Raw genomic sequence first — 26,708 nt, forward strand, 5'->3', positions numbered from 1 at the left:
ATCAACAACACCACCACCACCGGCCACCACCATCATCAACAATACAACCACCACCCAAACCCACCACCCCACCACTGTTGCACCCCCCAAATAAACCTAACAAATCACTACAAACCCATATCAAAATCACCCAAATCAACCCAGTAAATTCCCAAAATAACCCACTGCCACCACCACCAATCCAAACACAACACAACCCATTGCCACCAAGCCAAACACCAACCACACTAGGACCAAAACCCACCACTACATGAATCAAAACCCACTGTAATCTCAAAGAATCAAACCCATAGAAAAACCCATACCAAAACCATCCAAGAATCAAACCCATAGGAAAAAAAAAATTACAAAGGATCAAACCCATTGAAATCTCCACCGCAAACCCCCTGCCACCAAGCCAACCCACCAATCAATTCATCGATCTCAACCCACATCAACCACCACACACACAACATCGAAACCAAAAACCTACCACAGGCCGATCTCCTTCACAACGGGCCGAACTCCAAGCATCATCTCCATGCCAATCTAAGAGAGAGGAAGTAGTGAGAGAGACCGAGACAAAGTGAGTGCGGAGAGAGATGGAGGGAGGTTGGCTTAAGAAGAGGGAAAAGTGATTCAGGGAGAGAGAGAGGAGAGACAAGTGATTTAGAGAGAGAGGAAATTAATAAAATATGGATTAACAAGTTTTACAAGTTGCTACAGCACTGTCATACATATAAGACAGTACTGTAGCACTATGGCAAAAGTTTTTGCAATTAGAAGACTAGATAATGCATGTTATTTATGCTTTGATGCTAAAATATATCATATTGTGCCATATACAAGTCTGGATGTGAATGCTTTAATGCTCAAGATTGGACAAGATTTGATGAGCATTTTTATATATTATAAAATATATATCTAAGTTTGCCTCACATGATTTCAATATAGTTATGGTCACAAACTTTAACCATCTCACCAGCACGCCATTAATTGGTTGTCACTTTCAACTTATAAGCTGCTTGGCTAAAATGGTCATATATTAATGGCCACACTTAAAAAATGACTAGCTCTTAGTCTTTGTGTGAAAAGAAGAGAAACAGGATCCACTCACACATGACCTGATTTAATTAAAAACATTAGAAACTAACTTGCAAGGTATATACTTCAATTAAACTCCCGAAGTACACGTTGCAAATTACAAAATATGAAGTCAATTAAGAACATTAGAGCACTCATAGCAGTAAAGTTAAAGGTAAATTTTTTACCTTCATTGCTACAATGCACAGCTACATGTGGTTGTGCACTGTAGCTAAAAGCTAAAAAAATAAAAATAAATAAATATTAGTGTTCACACTACTTTTTTTTTTAAATTCTTTCTTGTTTTCATTCCCCTTTCTCTATGTCTCTCTCCTCACTGCCTCTCCATCTCTTCTTTCTTCCTCCACAGACCCATTTCTGATCTACACGAGCCCAGTCACCATAGAGCCATCGCCGCCAACCCATGCTTAACCGCCGACCTAACCCATCTCGGCCTCTCTTCTCTATTTTCGACGTTTTGGCTTTACGTTTCAGGCTGTGCTTATGTTTCGGCTTTGTGTTTCGAGCTGGGTTTTTGTTTCGGGATATGGGTTTCGGTTTGGCTGCGTTGATTTTTCTGCTTTCTTTTTTTGTTCTTCTTCACTGGTTTTGATGGGCATGGCGGGGTTGTGGTTGTGTAGTGATTTTTATGGGTTTGATGGTGGTTGTGGTTGTGTGTTGGTGGTTGAATGAAATATTATTTTATTATAGTGTTTATATTATTTTATCGTATTAAAAACTAAAATAGCTCCACTACTGTAGGATGTGAGAAGGTAAAATAGATAAAGTGACTTTTTGTGTAGCTAAAAAGCTAAAAATTTAGCTCCACTACTGTGGATGCTCTTAAGTTACTAAATTATCAAGTTTTGGCGAACATTATCTTGTAAAACAAAAATATACTATGGAAAAGTGGAGAAAAAAACCTGTAAATTTAATTTGAACAAAGATAAAAAGTGAAAGGATGGAGCAAAGAACCTGCCAAGAAACATCACAATCTGATAGAGATCTTGAACCTTTAAGGGCTCATATGGTATATTTGTTTAAAAACTGAAAATTGTTATTTGAAAACATTTATGGAAATATGTGTGGGTGAAAAAGTGTGTGAAAAAATTTTAAATATTGTTTAAAAACTGAAAATAGTTGTTTGAAAATACAAACCAAACACCCTCTAATTCTCTCTCTCCTCATGGCTAACACTCACTCATCAAAGAAAAAATCTTGTACTTTTGTACACTCATAGCAATTCTTAAAATCTTCTTTTGCTCCTATTTATTGAGCGATTCCCCCCCCCCCCCGCCCCCTCTATCTCTCTGTTTCTCAACCAGAATAAACACGTCTCAAAAAACAAAAACAATATAACAAAAATAACAACAACAAACAAAACAAGGACAACAGTTTCTAACAATGACCTCTTTTTGAGAAACTTACAACCATAAAGTTATTCATTAGTAACAAAAACCAATGCCATAGTCCCTTTTTTCTTTTTTTCCTCTCGAAGACAAGAATGGTTAATGACCACCCAAGGGTGTGGTTCAACATTGGAAGTCATTGTTACCCCATCGCACGTGCTTGCAAGAGTTGTGGAATTCAAGCAGTAACACGTTTTATTGTTACTCTAATAATATTTATGTTATTATTCATTGCCGTCACAAAGCGTAGGATCGATGAGTCCAAAAAAAAAAAACTATTTTTAGTTTAAAAATATTATAAAAAATAAAACATAAATAAAAAAAATAAAAGAAAGAAGAAAAAGAATGATTGATGTTGTCACTTTCAGCTTCAAAAGCTAGTAGATGAAAACAATCAAAAAGAAGGGCCACACCCCATTAGCGATTAATGTTTTCTTGACTTGTTTTTAGTCTTTGTATAGTTTTTAGGTTCTAAGGATTTAAAATCTAAATGTATTAGAACTTCAATGTGTAATGATGGCAAACCATGATCAAAACTTAGAGTCTAGAATTAGGCTGCTCAAAGTGTATTTATTTGTATAGTTGGAATCGAGTGTACAATAGGATTTACTATGTTAATCTGCAAGGCTCGATCGATCAAAAATTAGACTCGATCGATTGAAGCTCCTGCAGATTGTTTTTCTGCAGATTTTTCAACTCAGCCCAAGCTCGTTTGACGTGTAGGGTTTTATGTTTTTGGCTTGAGTATAAAAGGAAAAACCCTAGCCACAGTTTTAGGTTGTTGTTTATGTTGTGTGTGTGAATCTCTTGTGAGATCTAGAGGTGTTTGCCTTCACACATACTTAAGGTTATCAAGATCGACATTGATGTTGAGAGCTTAGTGACCGATTCAGTTGCTGCATAAAGAACTTTCAAGAAATACAAGTGGTGTACTTGTGGATGCTGTGGATCTGAGAAAAAAGTAGTTTGTGGACTCGAAGCTATCACGTGCTCATGATAGTAAGTTTTCTACTCGAGGTAGCAATAGGATGTTAGTGGTCTAAGTCGCTATTGTAAAACTTCAATTCTTTCATAGTGGATCTTGTTTTACCTTGAGGATAGCTAGGTTAAATCCTTCCCAGGTTTTTTACCGGTTTGGTTTTCCTAGATTATCATATTCTGTGTTATTTACTTTTTTGCACTGCTTTACATGATATAATTTGTTTGTGTTAACCTAGATCTATATAATTACCTAAGTTAATTACTTGGCTAAATAACTAGGTTAAACAACTTATGTTTTAAGGGGTCTAAAAACGTACAAGTGGTATCAGAGCGGGTTAGCTCTAGTATTTAGATTCGTTGATCTAAGAGTTGGTCCTTGACCCCTGTTGTCATGGATACTTAGAAGTTCTTATTGCTAAAGTTTCAATTTTTCTATCTTTGGTTTGTGTCTCTTGTTGCTTTTGTTAAGTCTTTTCTTGAGTATCTTGGTATAATTACATGTGATGATAATTATGTGTGTTATACTGCTTTAACCACCTTAAAGGCACGAGATTCTTGTCTTTGGTATTTGGATAGTGGTTGTTCCAGGTATATGACAGGGAATAAAGCATTATTCAAGACACTTTTTGAAGGAAAGATTGGTACAGTCACCTTTAGAGATGGAAGTAAATCTGTGATCGGAGGCATTGGAACTATGGACATCCCGGGGTTGCCAGTTTTTTAGGATTTTTAGTATGTTAATGGGCTGAATGCTAATTTACTCAGCATCAGTCAGATTTGTGATAATGGATTAAATGGTCTCTTCACCAAGTATGAATGTGAGATACTTGATGGAGGAGGTGACTGCATGTGTATTGGTTTTAGGACAGCTGACAACTGTTATGGTATAACTCCAAGCATAAGCAACAAGTGCTTTAGTGCAAAGATAAATCAAGTAGACCTATGGCATCAACGGTTGGGACATACAAGTCACAAGCAATTAGAGAAGATCTCCAAGTGTGATGCAGTTATTGGTTTGCCCAAGTTTGAAAAGATGGAAAAGTGCATGTGTGGACCATTTCAAATGGGTAAACAAGTGAAGTCCAAACATCCGTCTGTGACTGAAGTTCAAACTTCAAGACCTTTAGAGTTGTTGTACATTGATCTCATAGGTCTTGCCAGAGTACAGAGTTTAGGTGGAAAGAAGTATATTCTAGTTGTTGTGGGTGATTTCACTAGATATACTTAGGTTGTGCTTTTGAGAGATAAAGCTGAGGCTCCTGAAAAGATGATACATTTGTGCAAGAAATTGCAAGTTGAGAAAGAAATTGTGATAGCCAGAATTAGAAGCAATCATGGTAGGGAATTTGAAAACACAAAGTTGGCTACCTTCTGCAATGATTAAGGCACACATCAAGAGTTCTCTTTACCCAAGACACCATAACAAAATGGAATAATGGAACAGAAGAACAAGGTTGTTCAAGAAATGGCTCGTGTCATGCTACATAATAAAAAGATGCCCAAGTCCTTCTAGGGAGAAGCAGTTAATACTGCTTGTCATACACTTAACCGGGTGAATTTCAGACCAGATTCTAAGAAAATTCCTTATGAACTTTGGAGAAGAAATAAGCCGGTTGTCAAATACTTCCAAATATTTGGCAGTGATTGTTATATTCTGCGTGATAGGGAGAATCTAGAAAAGTTTGATGCAAAGAGCGATAAGGGATACTTTCCGGGATACTCCTCCACTAGTAGAGCTTACAGAGTATACAACCTGAGAACTAAAACAGTCATGGAGTCTTCAAATGTGGTGATCAATGATGAACTGTGTTCAGAAACTCTGTCAGAAAACATTCCTCCGGTTCAAGAAAAGACTGTGGAAATTAATGAACCTATTCTTAATGATTATATTGGGAAGCATAGTGATGAAGAGCTACTATTGTTGAACGATGTTATTTCAGTACCATCAAGTTCAGAACCATCTACGCTGGTTCATGAAACTCAATAAAAACAAAGTGAGTCTTGTCCTTCATCGGAACAAAAAGGTACCTCCACATCTCTAGTCAAAGGTCCATCTTCAAGAGTAAAGTTAAATCACCTCGTCACAAACATATTGGGTAGTTTGAATGATAATATGAGATTGAGATCCAAAGCATCGAATGTCATGACTCACTCATGCAATCTATCCCAATTTGAATAAAAAAAGGTGGATAAAGCACTTCAAGATGCTGATTGGGTTAATTCTACGCATGAAGAACTTCATCAATTTGTTCGGAATGATGGGTGGGAATTCGTTCCTAGACCAAAAGGAGTAAATGTTATTGGAACTAAGTGGATTTTTAAGAACAAGTCAGATGAACATGGTACTGTTATTCGAAATAAATCAAGACTTGTTTCTCAAGGTTACACACAAGTGGAAGGGGTTGATTTTGATCAGACTTTTGCACTGGTAGCAAGACTGGAATCCATTAGGATATTGTTGGCCATAGCTAGTCATATGAATTTCAAGCTGTATCTAATAGATGTCAAGAGTGCTTTCTTGAATGGAATGTTGCAAGAAAATGTATATGTTGAACAACTAAAAGGTTTTGTTGATCCTCACAGACCGGATGATGTCTACAAGTTGAAGAGGGCCCTCTATGGTTTGAAACAAGCTCCTAGAGCATGGTATGATAGGTTAACCGCTTATCTCATTGAGCATGGATTCAAAAGAGGATTTGCTGATACTACTCTCTTCGTATGAAAGGATAAGAATTATATTGTAGTAGCTTAAATTTATGTTGATATATTGTTTTTGGTGCTACTAATGATTCTCTTGCTCAATCTTTTGCAGATGAAATGAAGAAGATGTTTGAAATGAGTATGGTTGGTGAACTAACTTATTTTTTGGGATTACAAGTGAAGTAAAAAAATTTTGGAATTGACATCAACCAAGCGAAATATGTTAGAAATCTAGTCAAAAGATTTGGACTTGATAAGGCTGCACATGCTAGAACACCAATGGCTGCTAATGCGAAGCTAACCAATGACCCTTCAGGTGAGCCTGTAGATGTTATATTATATAGAAACATGATTGGTTGCCTTTGTATTTAACTGCAAGTCGTCCAAATATTGCTTTCAGTGTTGGTGTATGTTCTAGATTTCAATATAATCCTAAAGTTTCACATTTGAATGCTGTTAAAAGAATCATAAAATATGTTAGTGAAATTTGTGATTATGGTTTGTTCTATAGCAAAGAGTCAACTTTGTCTCTTGCAAGATTTTCTTATTCAGATTGGGCCGGCAATGCCGATGATAGAAAAAGCACCACTGGTGGGTGTTTTTATTTATGTAGGAGCCAATCTAGTTGCTTGAATGAGTAAAAAGCAAAATTTTGTCTCTCTTTCTACTACAGAAGCAGAATATATTGCTACTGAAAGTTGTTGTTCACAAATTCTTTGGATGAAAAATCTTTTGAGTGATTATGGGATAACACAAGACACCATGGTTGTTTATTGTGATAATTCTAGTGTTATCGATATCTCTAAAAACTCTGTGCAACACTCTAAGACTAAACACATAGAGTTTAGATATCACTTCATTAGAGATCTTGTTGAAAGAAAGATTGTGGCTCTTAAGTATATTCCTACTGATCGTCAGAATGTTGACATCTTCACCAAACCTCTTGATAGAAGTAAGTTTGAGACGCTTCGTCAAGTAATTGGTGTGATCCTGTGTCCCTAATCATCTTTGGCTTTCTTGGTGCTTCATCTTTCTATCCTTTGTAACCATTCTTCTTTTGTTGTTTTGGTTTATTTTTGTTCTTAAGATTTGCATTGCATATCATTCATGCATTTCATGCTAGATTTCTTTTTATTTAAAAAGGAAGAAAAATGTGTTTTGCATTAACTTTCTCTTGGTTTTGAAATCAAGGTTGGCCATATTAGTTTTACATAACTTGTTTATGTACTTTATTTAGCTTGGATGAGCTTATTTCATTGCACTTTGCTAGTTTGAGTTCTGTAGTGCATGTTGTGTGGGAGATGTTTATAGTTTTTGATCATTTGATCTTAATCTTGAAGTCACATGCTTTTGATTGTTGGACTTGAACTTAATGAGAAACGCATAATTAACCATCTTACCACTGTTTTCTAGCCAATCATGAACACCTTAGTGCATATCATAAGATTTTGTGCTCGAGAAAGTGTAGCATATGCACAAAAAGAACATAAAGTGTAGCATCAGATTAATGCTAAAATTGGTGTGTACATTATTAGGCTATAATAACTTCACAATCAAATAAAATTGATGTGTACATTATCCTAGCTATTTTAATAAGTTTGAAATCAAATAAAATTGGTGTGTACATTATGAGGCAAATTCAAGAAACTTACATGATTGCAAGTTTTTATTCCAGGAGATGTGAAAGTTATATGATGTAACTCTTTAAGTGATAGTCTCTTTCAAATTTATAAGATGAATTTTGTAGAAATTGTAATTGATTACTATCTACTTATCACCTTACATGTATCTCAAGCTCTTGCTAGTTGCACACACTTCACAAGTTACTCTTTGCTAAACTTGGAACATGTTATTATGTGTGATCTTGTTGTGGCCATCCAAGATTGAAAGAACCTTGATTTTGATGCAAAATGGGTTTAAAGTTTGTGTTTTTGGGGACGAATTGATTGAAAATCCTGTTTTTGGAAGATCTGGATTAAATTCAAGGATTTTTGAAAAACATTTCATCTTATACTCGTGCATTTCATTTATAAAATACTATGCTTTGAAGAATTTCTGCATAAAATTGCTCTGTTTTTCCACAAAAAAAAAAAATTCTAGATTTTCGATCGATCGAACTTGTTGCTTGACCAATCGAAATTGCGATTAAAATATTGTATTGACTCTGCCTGGCTCGATCGATGCTCAATTGCTGCTGGATTGATCGAATGTATTTTCAATCGATCGAATCTATTTTTCGATTAATCGAAAATCGTAAAGAGAGTTTTTTAAAAACTAGCTTTTCACGGGTTCTTCACTGTTTCAAACTTTTCAAAAAGTTTTTCTCTCTCTCTTCTAGATCGGTCCAGATTCAACATCAATTTTTTGTCATTTTCCCTCAAATTTCCTTCAAAATTTTTGTCTTCTAGCACCGGTAAGACTATTCTACCCCTCCTTTTTCATTTTAATCTCATTTTTTCATGCATTTAAGGGAAAATTTCGAACCTATAGAAATTTGGGGTTTTTGGTGTTTTCAATGATTTCTTTCAAAATTGATCAATGAGTTTTTGTTGTTGGATGATATTAACATGTTCTTCATGGTTTAATTTGATCAATTTGATGAATTGGGAAAAATTAAAATTTCTAGGGCTTGAAACTACTCAAATTGGGGATTTTGTTCAATTAAGCATAATTTGATGAAATTGGCTTGTATTATTGATTCATTTTGTCATTATATACTGTTATCTAACTTGTGTAATGATAAATTAATCAATTTGTTGGGATTTTTGAAAGTGAGTTTTCAAAATTTGGGGTTTTTTATATAAACTTTATGTTCAAGCCAATTCTATGTTTTTGAAGTAAAATGGAACTACTTTCACTGCATTAGAGCATGCATCATGTGTTAATACAATCCATGCATCATATAGATTGTTATTTTCAATATTGTTTTTGCTCTAACTGTGTTTGATGCAGTTTGCCCTTGGGTTTGTCTTGAATTTTTTTTTCTTTTGTCTCTTTTATGTCTATCCTATAAGACTTCCTCTTCTTCTTGTACTCCTTCTTTCAATAGTGAGGGGTTTTTGAGTGAGAAAAACCAAGAGATGTATGAGAAGCTGAACCTTCTTAGATCTGTGTGGGCTGAGAGGAAAGTTGTTTTAGATGAGCTTGATCCAGAGATTAGGAGGAACATTGAGCACAGGGGCTGGTTACCTTTGTTGGATATAGACCATCCTCCTCCAGTTACCTTGATTAGAGATTTCTACTCGAACCTCTTTGTTCACTCCACTTCTTGCAACATTCAGTTTATGAAGAGTTGGATGAGGGGAGATGAGTTTACCATTACTCCTTCAGTAGTGACTTCTGCTCTTGGGGTGCCTATGGTACAACATCCTATGTATCCTTATGATGAGCCTCCTCCACTTGATGATATCATGTCCGATATCACTAGTACTTCTATCTAGTGGGGTTCAAATCCTCGAATTACTTCTCATGAGTTGACCGAGATTCATTATCTCTTTTTCCAGATTTCTTGCCATTCTATCTGGCCTATCTCTCATTTGCATACCATTCCTATAGAGAGATGTGCAGTTTTGTATGCTCTTGTCATAGATGCTCCTATGAGTTTTCCTCATCTTTTCATTCGATCTTTGGTTGAGGTCCATAGGAGTAGTTCTTCTTCTCATGCTCTTTTCTTCCCGGTTTTTATTCAACGGATTTTGTTGCATCTAGGTTTAGATGGGTTTCCTGCTTCTGAGCCCGTACACATTATAGCTCCAATAGGTATCACCTTCCTTAGGCAGAGGGTTGCTCAGATGAGAGCTAGCTCTAAATTCCCTAGAGTTGAGTCTTCTGTGGGTGTTACACCTCCACCTCCTCCTCCTTCTTCTTCAGGTGATCCTGCTGCTGAGGAATTTGTTGTTCTGACTGCTGTTGCTGCTGCTGATCCTCCACCTTCTATTTCGGATGATTCTAGCATTTGTCGTATGTTGGACATTGTCATGACCTTTCAGGCAGCTCATAGTCAGCTTTTGGTGGATGTCTTCACAGAACTTCAGGCTTTACGTGCAGAGTTGGTGAGTTTTTGGCGGTCCCCTCCACCACCTCCTTTTGATGATAAGTCTTGATTGCCCTTGGGCAATTCGTAACAAAAAGGGGGAGTAAATATGGATGGAGATAAGGGGAGATTTTTGTTGTTTTGGAGTTTTTGGAGCTTTAGATGGTATCTCGGTGCTTTACATTGTACTTATTCTTTTTGGCTCATGATGTATTTATTTGGTTGTCTTTCCTTTTTATGAGTTGTATATGATAGGGGGAGACATTATGTTTTTATTTCTGTTTCTTGTTTCACATTATGCTACATTGATTATTGATTTATATTTATAAGGTTATTCATGTATATGTCTTTTATTTTATGTTATGTGAAATCAAGAATTTACTTTGTTTTACTAATATTGTTCACACATGTGTTTATGTGTTTGTTAAGTATTTCAGGAATATACAAGTTGATTCAGTCGTGCTGCTGTCTACACTTGCAACTGATAGATAGTGGTTAGGTTGCATTGTGTTTGGTTGGCTATTTATGTAACTTTGAGCATTTTGTTTATTTTGTGTTTTGTCATGGATTGCCAAAGGGAGAGTTTGTTAGATTCTAAGGATTTAGGATCTAAATGTATTAGAACTTTAATGTGTAATGTTGGCAAACCATGATCAAAACTTAGAGTCTAGAATTAGGTTCCTCAAGGTGTATTTATTTGTATAGTTGGAATTGAGTGTACTGCAAGATTTATTATGTAAATCTGCAAGGCTCAATCGATCAAAAATTAGACTCGATCGATCAAAGCTCGTGCGGATTTTTTTTTTCAGAATTTTCCAACTCAGCCCAAGCCCGTTCGACATGTAAAGTTTTATGTTTTGGCTTAAGTATAAAAGGAAAAATCCTAACCACATTTTTAGATTGTTGTTTATGCTGTGTATGTGAATCTCTTGTGAGATCTAGAGGTGTTTGCCTTCATACATACTTAGGGTTATCAAGATCGAGATTGATGTCGAGAGCTTGGTGACCGATTCAGTTGCTGCATAAAAAACTTTCAAGAATTACAAGTGGTGTACTTGTGGATGCTGTGGATCTGAAAAAGAAGTAGTCCGTGAACTTGGAGCTATCATGTGGTCATGGTAGTAAGTTTTCTACTTGAGGTAGCAATAGGATGTTACTGGTGTAAGTCACTATTGTAAAACTTTAATTCTTTCATAGTGGATTTTGTTTTACCTTAAGGATAGGTAGGTTAAATCCTCCCCTTTTCTTTTACCGGTTTGGTTTTTCTGGATTATCATATCGTGTGATATTTACTTTTCTGCACTGCTTTACATGATATGATTTATTTGTATTAACTTAGGTCTGAATAATTTACCTAACTTAATCATTTGTCTAAATAACTAGGTTAAACAACTTGTGTTTTAAGGAGTTTAAAAATGTACAATAGTGAACAAAACAGAAACATGATCCACTCACACATGACTTGATTTTTTTTGGGTAAATATCACAAGACCTGAATCACTTACATCTTACTCTCAAAGATGGGTAGCTAGAAATAGGACCAGAGTCGGCCTTGTTCAGAGAACTAGTTGCATTGAACTAGCTGCATTCATAAGAGATGTATGCACACATAAAACACACATGATAAGTTTTACTGTAAATGAATGCGTACCATAGGTGCACCAAGTTAGTATTATTGAAGTAATTACTAATTAGGTACTCAACTCCACCTTCCATTCCCCACTAACACTAATTGTTAAAAAAAAAATACTCAAGTCAATGCAAAATTTATTGCAACTGACTATTTTTTTTTTATAATTCAATTATTTATAATAATGGAGAGAATGATTTAAACTTTGATTTTTCTAATAAAAGATTACAGATTATTATTCTACTAAGTTACACATATCTTGACTACAAGTCTCTCATTGGTCACAGCAGTTGACATCTTTGTTCATAGGGTTGTTAAAATTAATAGCCCTTGGTAAAAGTTTGCACGTAGGAAAAAATAGTGAGAAATATGAATAAACAAATACAATAACTTCAAGAAGTCATATATGAATAGCCCGAAGAAGGAAAATGTTAGGACTACAACTTTTGCCATAATTTTTGTCACAATTTATTTATGCAGAAAGTCTTGTAGTCAAGTAAAAGTGGTAGATCCACGTGGGTCTATAATTTCACCAATCACAATTTGGTACATTCTAATTGATTTCAATAATTATTTGGTACATTCATTCTAAGTCATAACAAGTTTAAAAAATAATAAAATTAGCTATTATTTTAACAAGTTTAAAAATAATTATTTGGTACATTCATGCTAATTGATTTCTATATATATATATATATATATATATATATATATATATATATATATATATTCTTTTATAAAAAATTAGCTATTATTCTACCATTTTTGGAATTTTTTTATAGTATAGTTTTGGGATTTTTGTTTTTGGTTTAATGAAGACTTGAAACCTTAAAAAAATTTAGGATAAGTGGGGGCCTAAGGCCTAGGGGTTAAGTCGGCACTAGTATCGATAGGGAGTGTTGAACATTAGGTTTGAATTCTTGCGAGACCACAACAGCAACTTTCCCTACACACATGCTGCAGCAGTAAATTTATTTTAGCTTTCAACACAATAAAATAAGATATCTACTACAATAAAATAATATATCTACTACACACAACCATCACAGCCACACACACAACTGAGCAGGGAATAAAAAATTGCTTTTTTTTTTAGCTCTAAGCTACAATGCACTTCTATAATTAATAGATGTGCACTGTAGCAATAAAGCTAAAAAAAAAAAATAGCTATAGCTCCACTGCTGGATGGTGGTTTTTTTGTGTTTTGATGGAGCTAAAATAGCTATATAGCTTTTTAGCTTCACTGCTGCAAGTGCTCTATGGGCCAAGGGGTAGGAAGTGGATCATTGGTACGAGGGTTGAACCTGGTTAAGCTTAAGCCACCCTATTTAATCTTCATGGACATTCTCTGACCTGTAACTGGTCTGTCAAAAATTATTTTGTAAGAAACTCTTATACAAACTTACCAGCAGAAGAATGCAATTATTGGGGTAATACAAATTATACAATCTGATGTTAAACTGAGAAGGGTATATATATAACCCTTGTATTTGGGAACCAAGAGGATACAACTTTACTTTTGGGAAAATAAGAACTCTAGATCGTGCTGAAATAACGTTTGGACTTTGGAGCATCCAAAAGGTGAAGTACAAAATTAGAACTTTTTAGAAAGGAAACAATAACACCAAATGAACAGATTGACAATTTCAAAATCAATACTTGCATTGCCAAACTTCCACCTAATATATAATATTTCAGAAACAAAAGTTAAATATGCTTGAACACAAAAGGCCTAAGGAAATTCATGACAGTTACCACAAGAACTATAATCCCAACAACAGTTGCAGTTCCTCTCCAAATATCCCGAAAGTATACTGTTTTCAAGGATGCCATATTTTGATTCCACCAATTGCGGTAGTACTTATTAAGATCTTCAGCAACATCATGGTAATAGGATTTTTTTTCCACAATTTCATGACCAAGTTTGTTAACCATGTCGGCAACTGCTTCATTGCTGCCTAGAGAGTTAACAATAATCCCTTCCTCAACAAGCAACTCTACGTCGTCTTTATTGTTGATAAGAAAATCCAATAGCAAGACATAATTGCATATGTAAGCTTCAGTTGGATAATGAAATTGCTCGAGGGCCATGAGATTTCGAAAAACGTCTTCAGTTTTGTTATCTACCACTAAGTGTGGGACTACCAAGCGAGTTTGCATACGCTCCAAGAGTGGAACCTTTTTCATGCACGGTAAGCAATGCAATAGCCATGAGCAATTGAAGCATGGAAATATTTCCGAAAAGTTATTACCCTTTTTGATTTGTACGTCAAGTAAGCTTCTCTTTTTTTCTGGTCCTTTTTCAGTTTGGAATATCAATCCTGCCATCTCCAGTTTTGTTGCACTATGTCGATGTTCAATAGGATCTCCAGGATTCTGGTCGGGTCGTTGGAAGAAATATCTCTGCAAATCAGTGAAATGTTTTACTTTTTTCTTATCGCATATTTCCTCCTCGCTGTTAAAAAAGTACTTACAAGCAAGCGTAAGAAAAGAAGCTTGATAGCCTGCAAACGTTGCAAACTCTTGATATAACTCATCAAGTATAAAAAATGGAACCTGATTCTCGAGTAATATCAAGTCTTGCCTTATACCATCCGTTAGCCATGGTATGCTTAATATGTAATCTTCTACATCTTCATTTCTATGACTCCTAATGAAGAGCTCAATGATAAAGATAGAATCCAGTAGAACCATTTTCACGAAATTTTCATTTTCGGTGCGTAGAGGAATCTCTGGTGCATAACATTCGCAGATCTTTTCATAGTTATCTTCAATGATGCGTGCAAACTCCTTTTGGCCTCTACAAGGCCGAGAAAAGAACGCCTTGAAATAACGTTCTTTTACCATTTGCATGTCCTTCAATTCGTCTTTATTGTGATGAACAGGGCCTATTGAAATTAGCTTTGGAGTGTAGGCTTGTTCATTTATCTTTCTAAGTCTTTTGGGGACCTTGTAGATGCAACACCCGGGGGCCCGCTTAGGGTCCCCGACGCGTGTGATGTCAATGATAATCTCTTCGCATGGAAGTCCATTTTCTAGTGAAGTATCAGTTGCACCGGTAGCCATGGCCAACTTTTCCTAGTGACAAACAACAATCATTAGCAATAGAATGCAATCACCAACTGCAAAACTTATTCCATGAGGCACCATTTGCAGCCATTTTGAAATCAACACGAATAAGATTATGTTTTCTAGATCTAATAGTCTAGAGAGTGTCAACCGTCGAGTAATTTAAAAATCTTATATAATTTCTAAAAGCAAAAGTGAGAAAATTTAATTAATAATTCAAATTATATTATAATTGCACTTCAATTTTATGTCAAGTGTCATTATGATTATTCCATTATATAATTGTGTCAATTATGTTTAACGTGCAAATTCATGTATTCTAAACTTCAGAAAGCGTGTATCTTTGTTGATGATAACATTCTCTTTTTCCATACCACCCTGGACGAGCTAGAAAATACATGAGATTCTATAGGTCTATGAAGAAGCATTGGACCAGTAAATGAATAGAGACAAAACTTCGATGTTCTTCAATAGGAACATGTAGAGGAACATCTAGGAGAAAATACAAGTTGAGTTTGGCATCAAAGGAAGTAAAATATTGGGCAAATACTTGGGCTCACCCGCACTCATTTGCCACTTAAAAAACTGAATTCTTTTCGAAAATAAAAGAGCCGATTTGAAAAAGTTAAGGGATGGAAAGAAAATTTGCTATCACATACGCAATAGAATATTCTCATCAAAGCCGTAGTTCAAGCGGTCCCTCTCTAAATATGTCATGAGTTGTTTCAATCACTCTTAATTCTCTATGACCAGATGGTGATCGAAAACGTTTTGTGGGTTAGAAGAAGGGTGAGAGGAAGATTCATTGGGTAAAATTGAGTACATAGTGTACCTCAAAATGGAGAGGTGGGATGGGATTTAAGGACCTATGAGTTTTGAACTCAACATTCATGCCTTGTAAAGGTTAAATTACTAATTATTTTAAAAGTTCAAGCTATTGAGATATGATAAATTTAATAATTTAACCCCATACTTTCTAATACTTCCCCTCACATGTAGATTCAAACTCTCTTTTAATAAGTGAGGCACAACTTATGAGATTTTAAATGAGAAGTAGAGTGGAGGATATTTGATACTATGTTAAATAACTGATTTTCCCAATAAGTTATGGCCTGTTTGGTAACGGATTTCAAGCATTGTTGTTCAAAATGATGTGAAAACTATGATTTAAAAAATATTGTAAAAACACATGTTTATAATACTTATAATAAAAAAAATTTGTTTAGTACCATATTTCATACAACATATTTTAAAATGCAAAAAAAAATATAATTGTGTGTTTGATATGTTTATGTATTTTTTTTAATAAAAAAAAGTGGGTATTTTCTGAAATGAACAGTAAATAAATATTTATTTATTCTCACTGACAACACAGACGCTCCTTGTTCATCCAAGAGACCCTCCCTGCTCATCCCATCTCTCTCTTTGCTCTTCCAAACTTAACACAACCTTACCACATATCAAATTAACACAACCCACAACACAGCAGCAATGAAAGAAGACTGTGTGAAAGAGTGGACAAAAAAAAAAAAAAAAAAACATGACGAAGACAGTGTGCAAGAGAGAAAGAGGAAAAAAAAAAAAAAAAAAAAAAGAGAGAGAAGAAGCAGAGATCGTGCAAGGGAGAAAGAGGCAAAAAATAAAGACAAAGAAAGAAGAAGAGGAAGAAAGAAGAATAACAAAGTGCAAGAGAGGGAAAAAAGAAAAATCATGCCGCGTAGAGAAAAAAAGAAAGAATATTATGGGTCCGTTTGGATAGAATTTATTGCTGAAAATTAAAAACTAAAAACTGAAAACACTGTAACAAAATAATTTTTAAATGTATAAATAGTATTGTGGGACCCATTTTGAATAAAAAAAATAGCTGAAAATAAAATTTGTGGGTCCGTGAACAGTACACGAACACACTGTTCACGATAGAAAGCAGCTGAAAAATCAGATATATACAGCTACGGTTCATGAACAGTAGCCGTTTGTCCCTGAAAAGCGTGTTGTTGCAGGAAAAAAAAAAAGAAAAAAAAGAGGAGAAACGCAGGACAGTCAACAAGTGTGGCTGGGGAAAAAAAAAGAAAAAAAAAAAGAGCAAAACGCGTCTGGACTAAACGCAAACACGGAAACGCTCAATCCAAACACTCACTATGTTTTCTTGTCACTTCAGTGGGTCCCACAATTTTCTAATCAGTCATTGAGCAACATTATTTGATACTTGAAAACTGGTATGAGGAGCTTTTTAAATTCAGTGTGAGCAACCTAATTCAAATACTCCTTAAAAAAATAATCATACCAAACATGTTGTTTAAACACATATACAAAACAGGCTCTTAAGCTTTTGGACAAGTGAATTCAATAAAACACCCATACCTTACTACACCAAGCTTGCAAAGCTAGGTACTTTGCATTATGCTCCTTCATGGTGGTGTAACAGAAACCAGATGCATCCTATGTGTGGAGGGGCATCCTTGAAGCTCAATATAGCATAGTCAAAAGATCAAGTTGCAGGAGAATCGGGAACGAAAATTATTTAAGATATGGGGGAGGAGGAGGGGACAACTAACTACCAACACCCATAGCCTTCAGAGTTGCTCATGACAAGAAATATTTTGAATTGAAAATATATTCTAAGAAACTTCTTATTTTCTAGTGTTAGGTTGCATTCTTAAGAATGCTCATCAAAATATTTTCCGAAGCTTGACTTCTATAGAAAGCCACCGTAAAAAAGGACATCAATATTACGACAAATCCAATTTAAATCAAATACCCTAATAGATGAGGTGGGTGGTGGGTGGTGGGTGGTGGGTGGGGAAGGGAGGGATCGTCGAAAAAGTAGCGACACTAGCTAAGCAACTGACTGCCTGCCAGAGTAGGGAGGGGGTGGTTTGGGCAAATTTCTTGATAATTCAAAAATATATTTGGTTTTTATCAAATTAAGTTGATATTTGGAGTTTCTATATAATTCTAATCTAGTATTTTTTTTCCTTCTTATATTCTAGGGTGTCATGCTCATATATTATATATATTGAAGTGACTGAACTAATCTACATTCCAACGAGAAAAAAAAAATGCATCTTCTAAAACTTTTTTTTTTAATTTTTTATTTGAGATTAGCGTCTCCTAATACTTGTTAGAGGAAGTAAATTAGTTGAGTGAAAAAACCAAATCAGAAAGTACAAACTATAAAATATAATTAACCAACCTTAAAATGCATATTTTTTTAATTAAAATTATTAAATATGAACTCAATTAAATTAATGAATTATAAAAAATAAGAAATAAGAAATAAACTAGATTATCAGTATTTGGCGAACTTTATATTGTAGAACAAAATTAAAGTGAAACGATGTACTAAAGAACCATGCAAATTCTATTTGAAAAGAAAGGATGGAGAAAAGAACCTGCAAATTCTGCTTGAAAGAAAAAACTAGCAGAATATGATAGAGATCATGTCCAACGAAGCAAGGCTAAGACTATTTGATTCTCTCTCTTCTCTCTCATAGCTTAAACTCATTCATATAAGAAACAATCTTCTACTTCTGTACACTTCATAGCAATTCTCAAAACCTTCTTGCCCTCCTATTTATTGAGAGAACCCCCCAACCCTTATTTTCTCTACGTCATAACCATGACGTCTTTTCTGACAAACATACAACTGTTGATTTTACTTGTCATTAATTTGTGCATTATTGGTCACAACTAACAAGCATCATCGCCAATGTCGCATTTACTATTCGACTTCACAAGCTGGCCGGTGAAAACAAACAGTCATGATGGAGGGCCACACCCCATGAATGATTAACGTTGCCTTGACTTGTTTTTAGTCTACACAGACAGACATGACCTGATTTTTTTTAGTAAACATGACATGACCTTATTCACTTACATCTTAATCACACAGAATGGTAGCTAGAAGCAGGACCCGGGTGTGACCTATAAGAGAAATATACACATTGAATTATGGATGCGTTTGGTTGGGTGTTAAAAATCTGGTGATTAAAAATATGAAGGTAAAAAAGTGAGTGATAGAAAATATCTTAATTTTTACTTATGATGTTTGGTTTCTGGGATGAAAAGTGAGGACTAGCAATTTTTTTTTTTCTTATTGAAAAGAAAAATAAGATGATGAAAAATGTAGTTTGCGAAAATTTATTTGTATACCACTATTAAATTAAAAAATAGTAATGAAATATTTTTATTAGAAAATTATGTGTGGATAAGCATTTCATTTACAAAAGAAAAACAAAGTATAAAAACCTGCAAATGAGGAGGAAAAAAAAAACCAAAATAGATGAACACAAATAAAAATAAATTCACAAGTCCTGCAAATGAGGCATCATTATTTACCTCACGAAGTTTCTTGGGGACCCGGTAGTTGCAGCACTCAGGCCACTGGACTGGCTCCATGACTAGTGTTATGTCAATGGCTAACTCTTTGCAACCCATTTCTTTTTCTAGTGTATCCAGCCAAAGAAATAAATTCTTTTCTAAATGATTCAGTAGATTAATTGGCCGTTTTATCCAATAATAATCAAATTTACTTTTCCTAGTGTCAGGCAAATAACAATCTTAAGCACCGGGATAGAATCTTTAATTACAAAGGTAATTTCAATTAAAAACATTTATTGATAATTACACGCAGTTACAAATAAGATTAAACCGGGCTACATCCTATATGCAAAAAAAATTGATAAATCCTTTCCCAAGTGATTCAGTAGATTGGCAAATAATCAAGTTTACTTTTCCTAGAGTCAAACAAATAACAATCATAAGCACCGGGATAGAATCTTTGATTACAAAGGTAATTTCAATTATTAAAAACATATATTGATAATTTACACGCAGTTACGAATGAGATCAAACCCGTGGTCAATTGCCACCATTAAGGATAATATACCTATATGCAAAAAAAAAAATAATAATAAAAAGATATCATTTTTCTCATACATTTTTATTTTATTCTTTGTAGTTATCATCATTACCATCATCCTGCTTGGGGCAAGATTGAAAGATAATTTGTAGGCAATTGAATTCGAAAAAATTAGTGAAGACAAAATTTAGTGTCTTTAAATAGTGTGAAATTTTAAGTTTTAATATGTGCTTATAGAAAAGTTATCCAATTGCATCAAATTGACATTTTATTAGTATTATATAATAATAAAAATAAAGCCAATTAAGGTTTTGTAGTAGAATGAATTTAATTCATGAGAAATTTACTGACTATTACAGTTGCTATATGATCATATGAACATTATCTTAAGCCGAGAGATGTAAACGTGTAAATAAATAAATTAACTTGACATTTGGAGTTTCCTCAAAAAAAAAAAACTTGACATTTGGAAGCTACAAGTCCAAGATCAAATTAGAGCAAATCAATTATTCACCTATTAAAACTTTAGTTTCATAATATATCAATAAGAGTATTCAATATAAATCTTTATAAATTGTAGAAATGAAAAAAAGAAAAAAAGAAAAAGAAAAGAGGGTAAATAGATGTATAAATGGATATAAAATTAGAGAAAATTGGTATTATTTTTTTAAAAAATCTATATAAATAATAGAAATGAAAAAAAATAAGAGTAAATAGACATATAAATGGATATAAAATAAATTTGAATGAAAAATATGGAATTAAAAGAATGGCTATATTTATCAAGTAGTTTCATTTATTATTTTTAAATTAACTTGTGTATGTTAGTATTCTTACCGATTTTGGCCAATAGCACCATATGCTTTAGTGGATGTGTTGAGTCAAGGATATTAAACTACATGGATCAGTCCTAATATGTCTTATTTAATAATTACGTCAAATGTTTTCAACCTTAGCATGACATGTTTTTTTTATTTTTTATTTTTTTGAGGAAAACATGACATGTTTATTAAGTGACTTGACATGACATGATCCATGTAATATGTTGGGTTGATACAACCAAAACCTTATTTTAACCCATTTTTTTAAAAACCAAAATGATTAATATATTTTTAATTAGAACATAAGTATAATAATTGTAAACAAATAAATTCTACACAAATTATATTTTAGAACAACATTGATTAAAGTACTAATAACATATAATCTAAATTTTCTTATTGCATCCCAATGATACCACCCCAAAAAAAAATTTTGCTTTCTCATAAAATTCAAACAATTTGATTTTTAATTATTTAAAATCTAATATACCTAATTACATATAATATGATACTTAGATCTAATCCTTCGGATTATTAAAAAATAAAAATTTATAGATTAAAGAAATAATTCATGATCATGGAAAAAAAATGAAAGTGTTGATGTTTAGTAATAAATAGTAAAACATGGAAATTGAAATAAGGATCTACTAATTTTACATTCCCATATATATAAAATAACGCAAATTATCACAGTAAAGAATTATGTTGGCAGTATGAGTACTATAGTTTAGTCAAGGCGAATCCCCCTCTTTATTATAGTATATATGGAATTCCCATATTACAAAAAAACGTAGAGTATATCTTTTATTCTTTTAAATATAGGAAAGTATGAACTTTACAATTTTACAAAGTATTACACTTCGTATGGTAGACTAATTTTTTTAAGATAATAATAATTATGGTATATCATTTGTACTATACTAAATATAAATACAAAAACCATTATGCACATGGTTACTTTACAGGTATAATGTTTTTGCGAGATGGGAAGGTGCAAAGCGAGGATTCCAATTTTCAGTAAAAAGCTTCACATACGTATATACTTATATCAGGTTAGAATAGAATATCTATTTTGTATTTTAAAAAAAAACTATAAATACAATAAGGCAAATTAAAATCTTGAGAGTTGTCAAGATAACTTTATCTTCGAGTCCTTAAATAAGCCAAAGCCCATGAAATTGACCAAAAATTTTAGCAAAACTAGGACTTAGGGGAACAGAATTGATGAACTTTGCTAGGCTCCCAAGATTTTCGCCTTTGGGTAGTAAACACTGAAACAAAATTATTTTAATTTTTATCAAATCGAGGTGATATATGAAGTTTCTGTGCTATATTTCTTTATCTACGATTCCCTTTTTCTTTATTCCATTGGAACAAAAACAAAGTGAAGGGATAGAGCACTACAACAAAATGTAACTACAGTGACGAATTTTAGTGAGGAAAATTTTTTCGCCGCAAAAAAGTACCATATAGCGACGAAATTTATATTTCGTCGCTATTTATAAAAAAATTGGTGACCTTTAGCGACGAAATATTGATTTCGTCGCTATAGGGATGCTGAATTAGTCGTGCGGATCAAGTGAGCCGGCGCGAAACCAAAATGGATTTACAGCGACAACTTTGTTCGTCGCTAAAGGTGCTGAAAATTATGTTTTTAGTGACGGAACATCTTTCGTCGCTGAAGGTGACAATTAGCGACGAAATATTTTCGTCGCTAAAAAGAAAAACATAAGATTTGTGTGGAGCAATAGCGACGAAACTAAATTCGTCACTAAAGGCTATGAATAGCGACGAAACATAGATTTCGTCACTCTAGAGGTTGCTGAATTAGGGGCGCCAATTGAAAGGGTAGGCGCGAAATCAAGTGGAGCTACAGCGACGAATATATTTCGTCGCTAAAAGTTGTAGTTTTGCGACGAAAAAAGTTCGTCGCTAAAGGTGCAACTGTCATACTTTTAGTGACGAAACCATTTTCGTCGCTAAAGAAGACAATTAGCGACGAAAAGCGTTCGTCGTTGAAAAAAAAACATATGATTTAGCGACGTAAATCTGAGAGGAAATTAAAATCGTCGCTAAAGCTAATATATAGTGACGAAATTGAATTCGTCGCTATAGCTATCCTATATATACTTCTTTAACTCTCTTTTTTTTCCTCACTCATTCAGCAATACCCAAATCCTTTCACTGATACCCACTCCCTCACACATTACCCACTCCCTCACACACCCAAATCGGACCTCCGGCGATGCCCAAATCGCACCTTCAGCGACGCTTCGGCACCGGCGACCTGAGGCGACGCTCCTACACCGGCGACGTTCGCATCCCGACGGTTTCACATCGCGTTGCGCCGGTTTGCAACGCGTGTTGCGACGCTTCGTATCGCGCCGCGACGATACGCATCGCGCTGCGACGCTTCTCCGCGACGCTTCGCCACGACAGTTCGCATCGCGCCGCGACGGTTCACGTCGCGACGATTCGCAACGATCCAGTGACTCGCCGTGAGACTTCAGCGACTCACCGGCGACGCTCAGCAACTCATTGGCGACGCTCAGCAACTCATCAGCGACGCTCCGGCGACCCTTCAGCTTCCATCTCCATAAGTAATTTTATTTTCTTTTTGGGATTTTTGTCATTTATTTTTTATTTTCTTTTCTGGAAATTAGATGTGTACATGCATTTCAATAAGCCTGACCATGTTTTAATCAATTTATATTTGGTTCATTTACAATGATTTGGAAACTTGTTCAAGTGGCATATCTGTGCATCTTGTTTCAAAATGAAAATGGAGTGGAAGATCTACTTTTACCTAGGTATAGACAAATGCTGAGGTATAAGGTTTTACTAACAATATTTCTTGTTGGATGAATTTCAAGTGAATTTGGTGCTATTGGATTGCATACAAGCATTACTTCAGGTAACCTTGTCACATTTCTCTCTTCTATGTGGATTTGAGTTAATGTCTATCAGACAATGATTTGTGAATTTTGAAGCAAAACTTTAAGGTTATAAGTTTTTATCAATCTAGCTATGGTATGAAATAAGCATTAATTTTAGTATTCGGTCTTGAATATATTCCTTGCAGTTCAAAAGTTGCAGGTTTCAAACAAGTTTACATGTAAAGTAATATTGTTTTCAAATTATAATGGAACCCTATATATTCAAGAGGAAATGTCCTATTAGTAGTTATGCTTGCCTTTAAACTGTGTTATTTTCTACTATGCATTAAGGGTTGTTAGAGGGCGTGTGTAGCAACATTTAGGAGCCTAGTTTGCAGTCTAGTATGTACCATTTTGGCATTCGTTGTACACTTGAGAGGGAAAGGCCTTTGGATCAAATTCTTGACAGGGTCTACTGAACAAGCATTTCTGTTTTCTCATGGAATTAATTTAATTAATAAGCAAAAACAGATTAATAGGCAATCTTTGAAGTCGTTCCTTTCTTTAAATTTGCTTCCCTAACCCATCATTTCCCTCTTATTGTGCAATTTATGTTCAATTTACTTAATGGGCACTCAAAATAGAATTGTGATAAAATTTTGTTTGGTTTAGAAGAGAAAATGTAGTGTGACACCATTGTTGAAATGAGAATATTTTTCATGACTTGTTGAAATTTGTAACTTAGTTTTATGTCACCTTATTTCATCTTTGTACAATGCTTCATCTTTGACTGAAATTTTGATTAATTGAGTTGGATGGAAATAGAGATGTTTTGGAAGTGCCTATGTTGTTAGGGGAATTATTGCGTCAAAATGTTTTGTCTTATAGATTGAGTTTTAAGTAGTTTAGCTTATTTAATTACTTTTTGCACCTATGGTTTCAATCAACTGAACTACTTCTCATTCTTTTCCTTCAATCTTACTATTTAACTCTGAAGTCTAATGGTAATGAAATTGGGCTAAATGTTTCATTGTCTAAACTCAATGACATGCCACCTGTATGTGATTCAGAGAAGCTACAACTGGTATGTTGACCAGTTTAATAATGAGTCAAAATTTTGGTGGAAATATGTTTTATTTTGACCTTTCATGGTACCATGAAGATTTTGCATAAGTGTGAAGAGATTTGTTAAGTTTGGGTTCTAATCATTGTAAAAGACGTGCTATGCATCATGAGTTCAATTTATTGTTTTCACCAAAGAGAAGTTATCATTAGGGACTTAATTTTGTTATGTCTTCTAGTTATAACGTTATTTATTTATTTATTTATTTTATTTCTCCTTTGCAGGCTAAATATACATTGTTTGCAATAATTTTGGATTTTTTCCGAAAGTTGTAAGCTTAGCTTGAGCAAAGTAAGTAAATTTTAGTTAAAAACTTATAAAACTCTATACTTATGATGTTGGAAATTGAATTTGTGGTGGGTTGTTATGTTGGAGCAAGCGGGTGGCTTGCATGGTGTTATAAGGTAGTTTAAATACATATTAGGAGTGTTTTTTCAATTCTTACAAATGTGAATGAGCATTGTTAATTAGATGTGATGAAAGAGAAATTTATTAAATTTCAATACTTGTAAATTCTATACTTGTGATGTTGGAAATTGGATTTGTGGTGGGTTGTTGTGTTGGAGCAAGCGGGTGGCTTGCATGGTGTTATAAGGTGGTTTAAATACATATTGGGAGTGTTTTTTCACATCTTGCAAATGTTAATGAGCACTGTTAATTAGATGTGATGAAAGAGAAATTTATTAGATTTCAATACTTGTAAACTCTATACTTGTGATGTTGAAAATTGGATTTGTGGTAGGTTGTTGTGTTGGAGCAAGTGGGTGGCTTGCATGGTGTTATAAGGTGGTTTAAATACATATTGGGAGTGTTTTTTCAATTCTTGCAAATGTGAATGAGTATTGTTAATTAGATGTGATGAATATTACTTTATTAGATTTCAATACTTGTAAACTCTATACTTGTGATGTTGGAAATTGGATTTGTGGTGGGTTTTTGTGTTGGAGCAAGCGGGTGGCTTGCATGGTGTGATAAGGTAGTTTAAATACATATTGGGAGTGTTTTTTCAATTCTTGCAAATGTTAATGAGCATTGTTAATTAGATATGATGAAAGAGAAATTTATTAGATTTCAATACTTGTAAACTCTATACTTGTGATGTTGGAAATTGGATTTGTGGTGGGTTGTTGTGTTGGAGCAAGCGGGTGGCTTGCATGGTGTTATAAGGTGGTTTAAATACATATTGGGAGTGTTTTTTCACATCTTGCAAATGTTAATGAGCACTGTTAATTAGATGTGATGAAAGAGAAATTTATTAGATTTCAATACTTGTAAACTCTATACTTGTGATGTTGAAAATTGGATTTGTGGTAGGTTGTTGTGTTGGAGCAAGTGGGTGGCTTGCATGGTGTTATAAGGTGGTTTAAATACATATTGGGAGTGTTTTTTCAATTCTTGCAAATGTGAATGAGTATTGTTAATTAGATGTGATGAATATTACTTTATTAGATTTCAATACTTGTAAACTCTATACTTGTGATGTTGGAAATTGGATTTGTGGTGGGTTTTTGTGTTGGAGCAAGCGGGTGGCTTGCATGGTGTGATAAGGTAGTTTAAATACATATTGGGAGTGTTTTTTCAATTCTTGCAAATGTTAATGAGCATTGTTAATTAGATATGATGAAAGAGAAATTTATTAGATTTCAATACTTGTAAACTCTATACTTGTGATGTTGGAAATTGGATTTGTTGTGGGTTGTTGTGTTGGAGCAAGCGGGTGGCTTGCATGGTGTTATAAGGTGGTTTAAATACATATTGGGAGTGTTTTTTCAATTCTTGCAAATGTGAATGGAATTTGTTGATTAGATGTGATGAATAATACTTTAATTGATTTCAATACTTGTAAACACTCTATACTTGTGATATTTGTGATTGGTTTTGTGGTGGGTTGTTGTGTTGGAGCAAGCGGGTGGCTTGCATGGTGTTATAAGGTGGTTTAAACTAATATTGGGAGTGTTTTAGTATTAATATAGATTTATGTATTCATGAATGAGATAGAATTTTATCTAAGTAGCTTATAGACTTAGATGTTAGAATACATTATGAATGAGTTGTCCTTATTTTACTAAAGTAGCATTCACTTTGCAATTGTAGTCGAACATGGATAAAAGTTGGATGACAATTGGTAAGACACCGGATGGCA

General features: G+C 34.0%; 1 protein-coding gene across 2 annotated transcripts; it reads right to left on the reverse strand.

Annotated features, from left to right (window-relative positions):
* Positions 1 to 13,266: 13,266 nt before the first annotated feature.
* On the reverse strand, positions 13,267 to 18,482 carry LOC142617780 (UPF0481 protein At3g47200-like). Of its 2 annotated transcripts, XM_075790740.1 has the most exons (3): positions 18,277 to 18,482; positions 17,246 to 17,342; positions 13,267 to 14,893 (listed from the first exon to the last, which is right to left on the reverse strand). In XM_075790740.1, exons 2-3 carry the CDS (start codon positions 17,294 to 17,296, stop codon positions 13,523 to 13,525), a joined length of 1,422 nt encoding a protein of 473 aa, XP_075646855.1. In that variant the 5' UTR covers positions 17,297 to 17,342; positions 18,277 to 18,482; the 3' UTR covers positions 13,267 to 13,522. The 2 variants fall into 2 exon arrangements, with proteins under 2 accessions (XP_075646855.1, XP_075646857.1); XM_075790742.1 differs by lacking the exon at positions 17,246 to 17,342 and having other exon boundaries at positions 13,272 to 14,893; positions 18,277 to 18,478.
* Between the last annotated feature and the right edge of the window lie 8,226 nt (positions 18,483 to 26,708).

Source organism: Castanea sativa, chromosome 11 (genome assembly GCF_040712315.1).
Source record: "Castanea sativa cultivar Marrone di Chiusa Pesio chromosome 11, ASM4071231v1".
NCBI classification, from domain to species: Eukaryota; Viridiplantae; Streptophyta; class Magnoliopsida; order Fagales; family Fagaceae; genus Castanea; species Castanea sativa.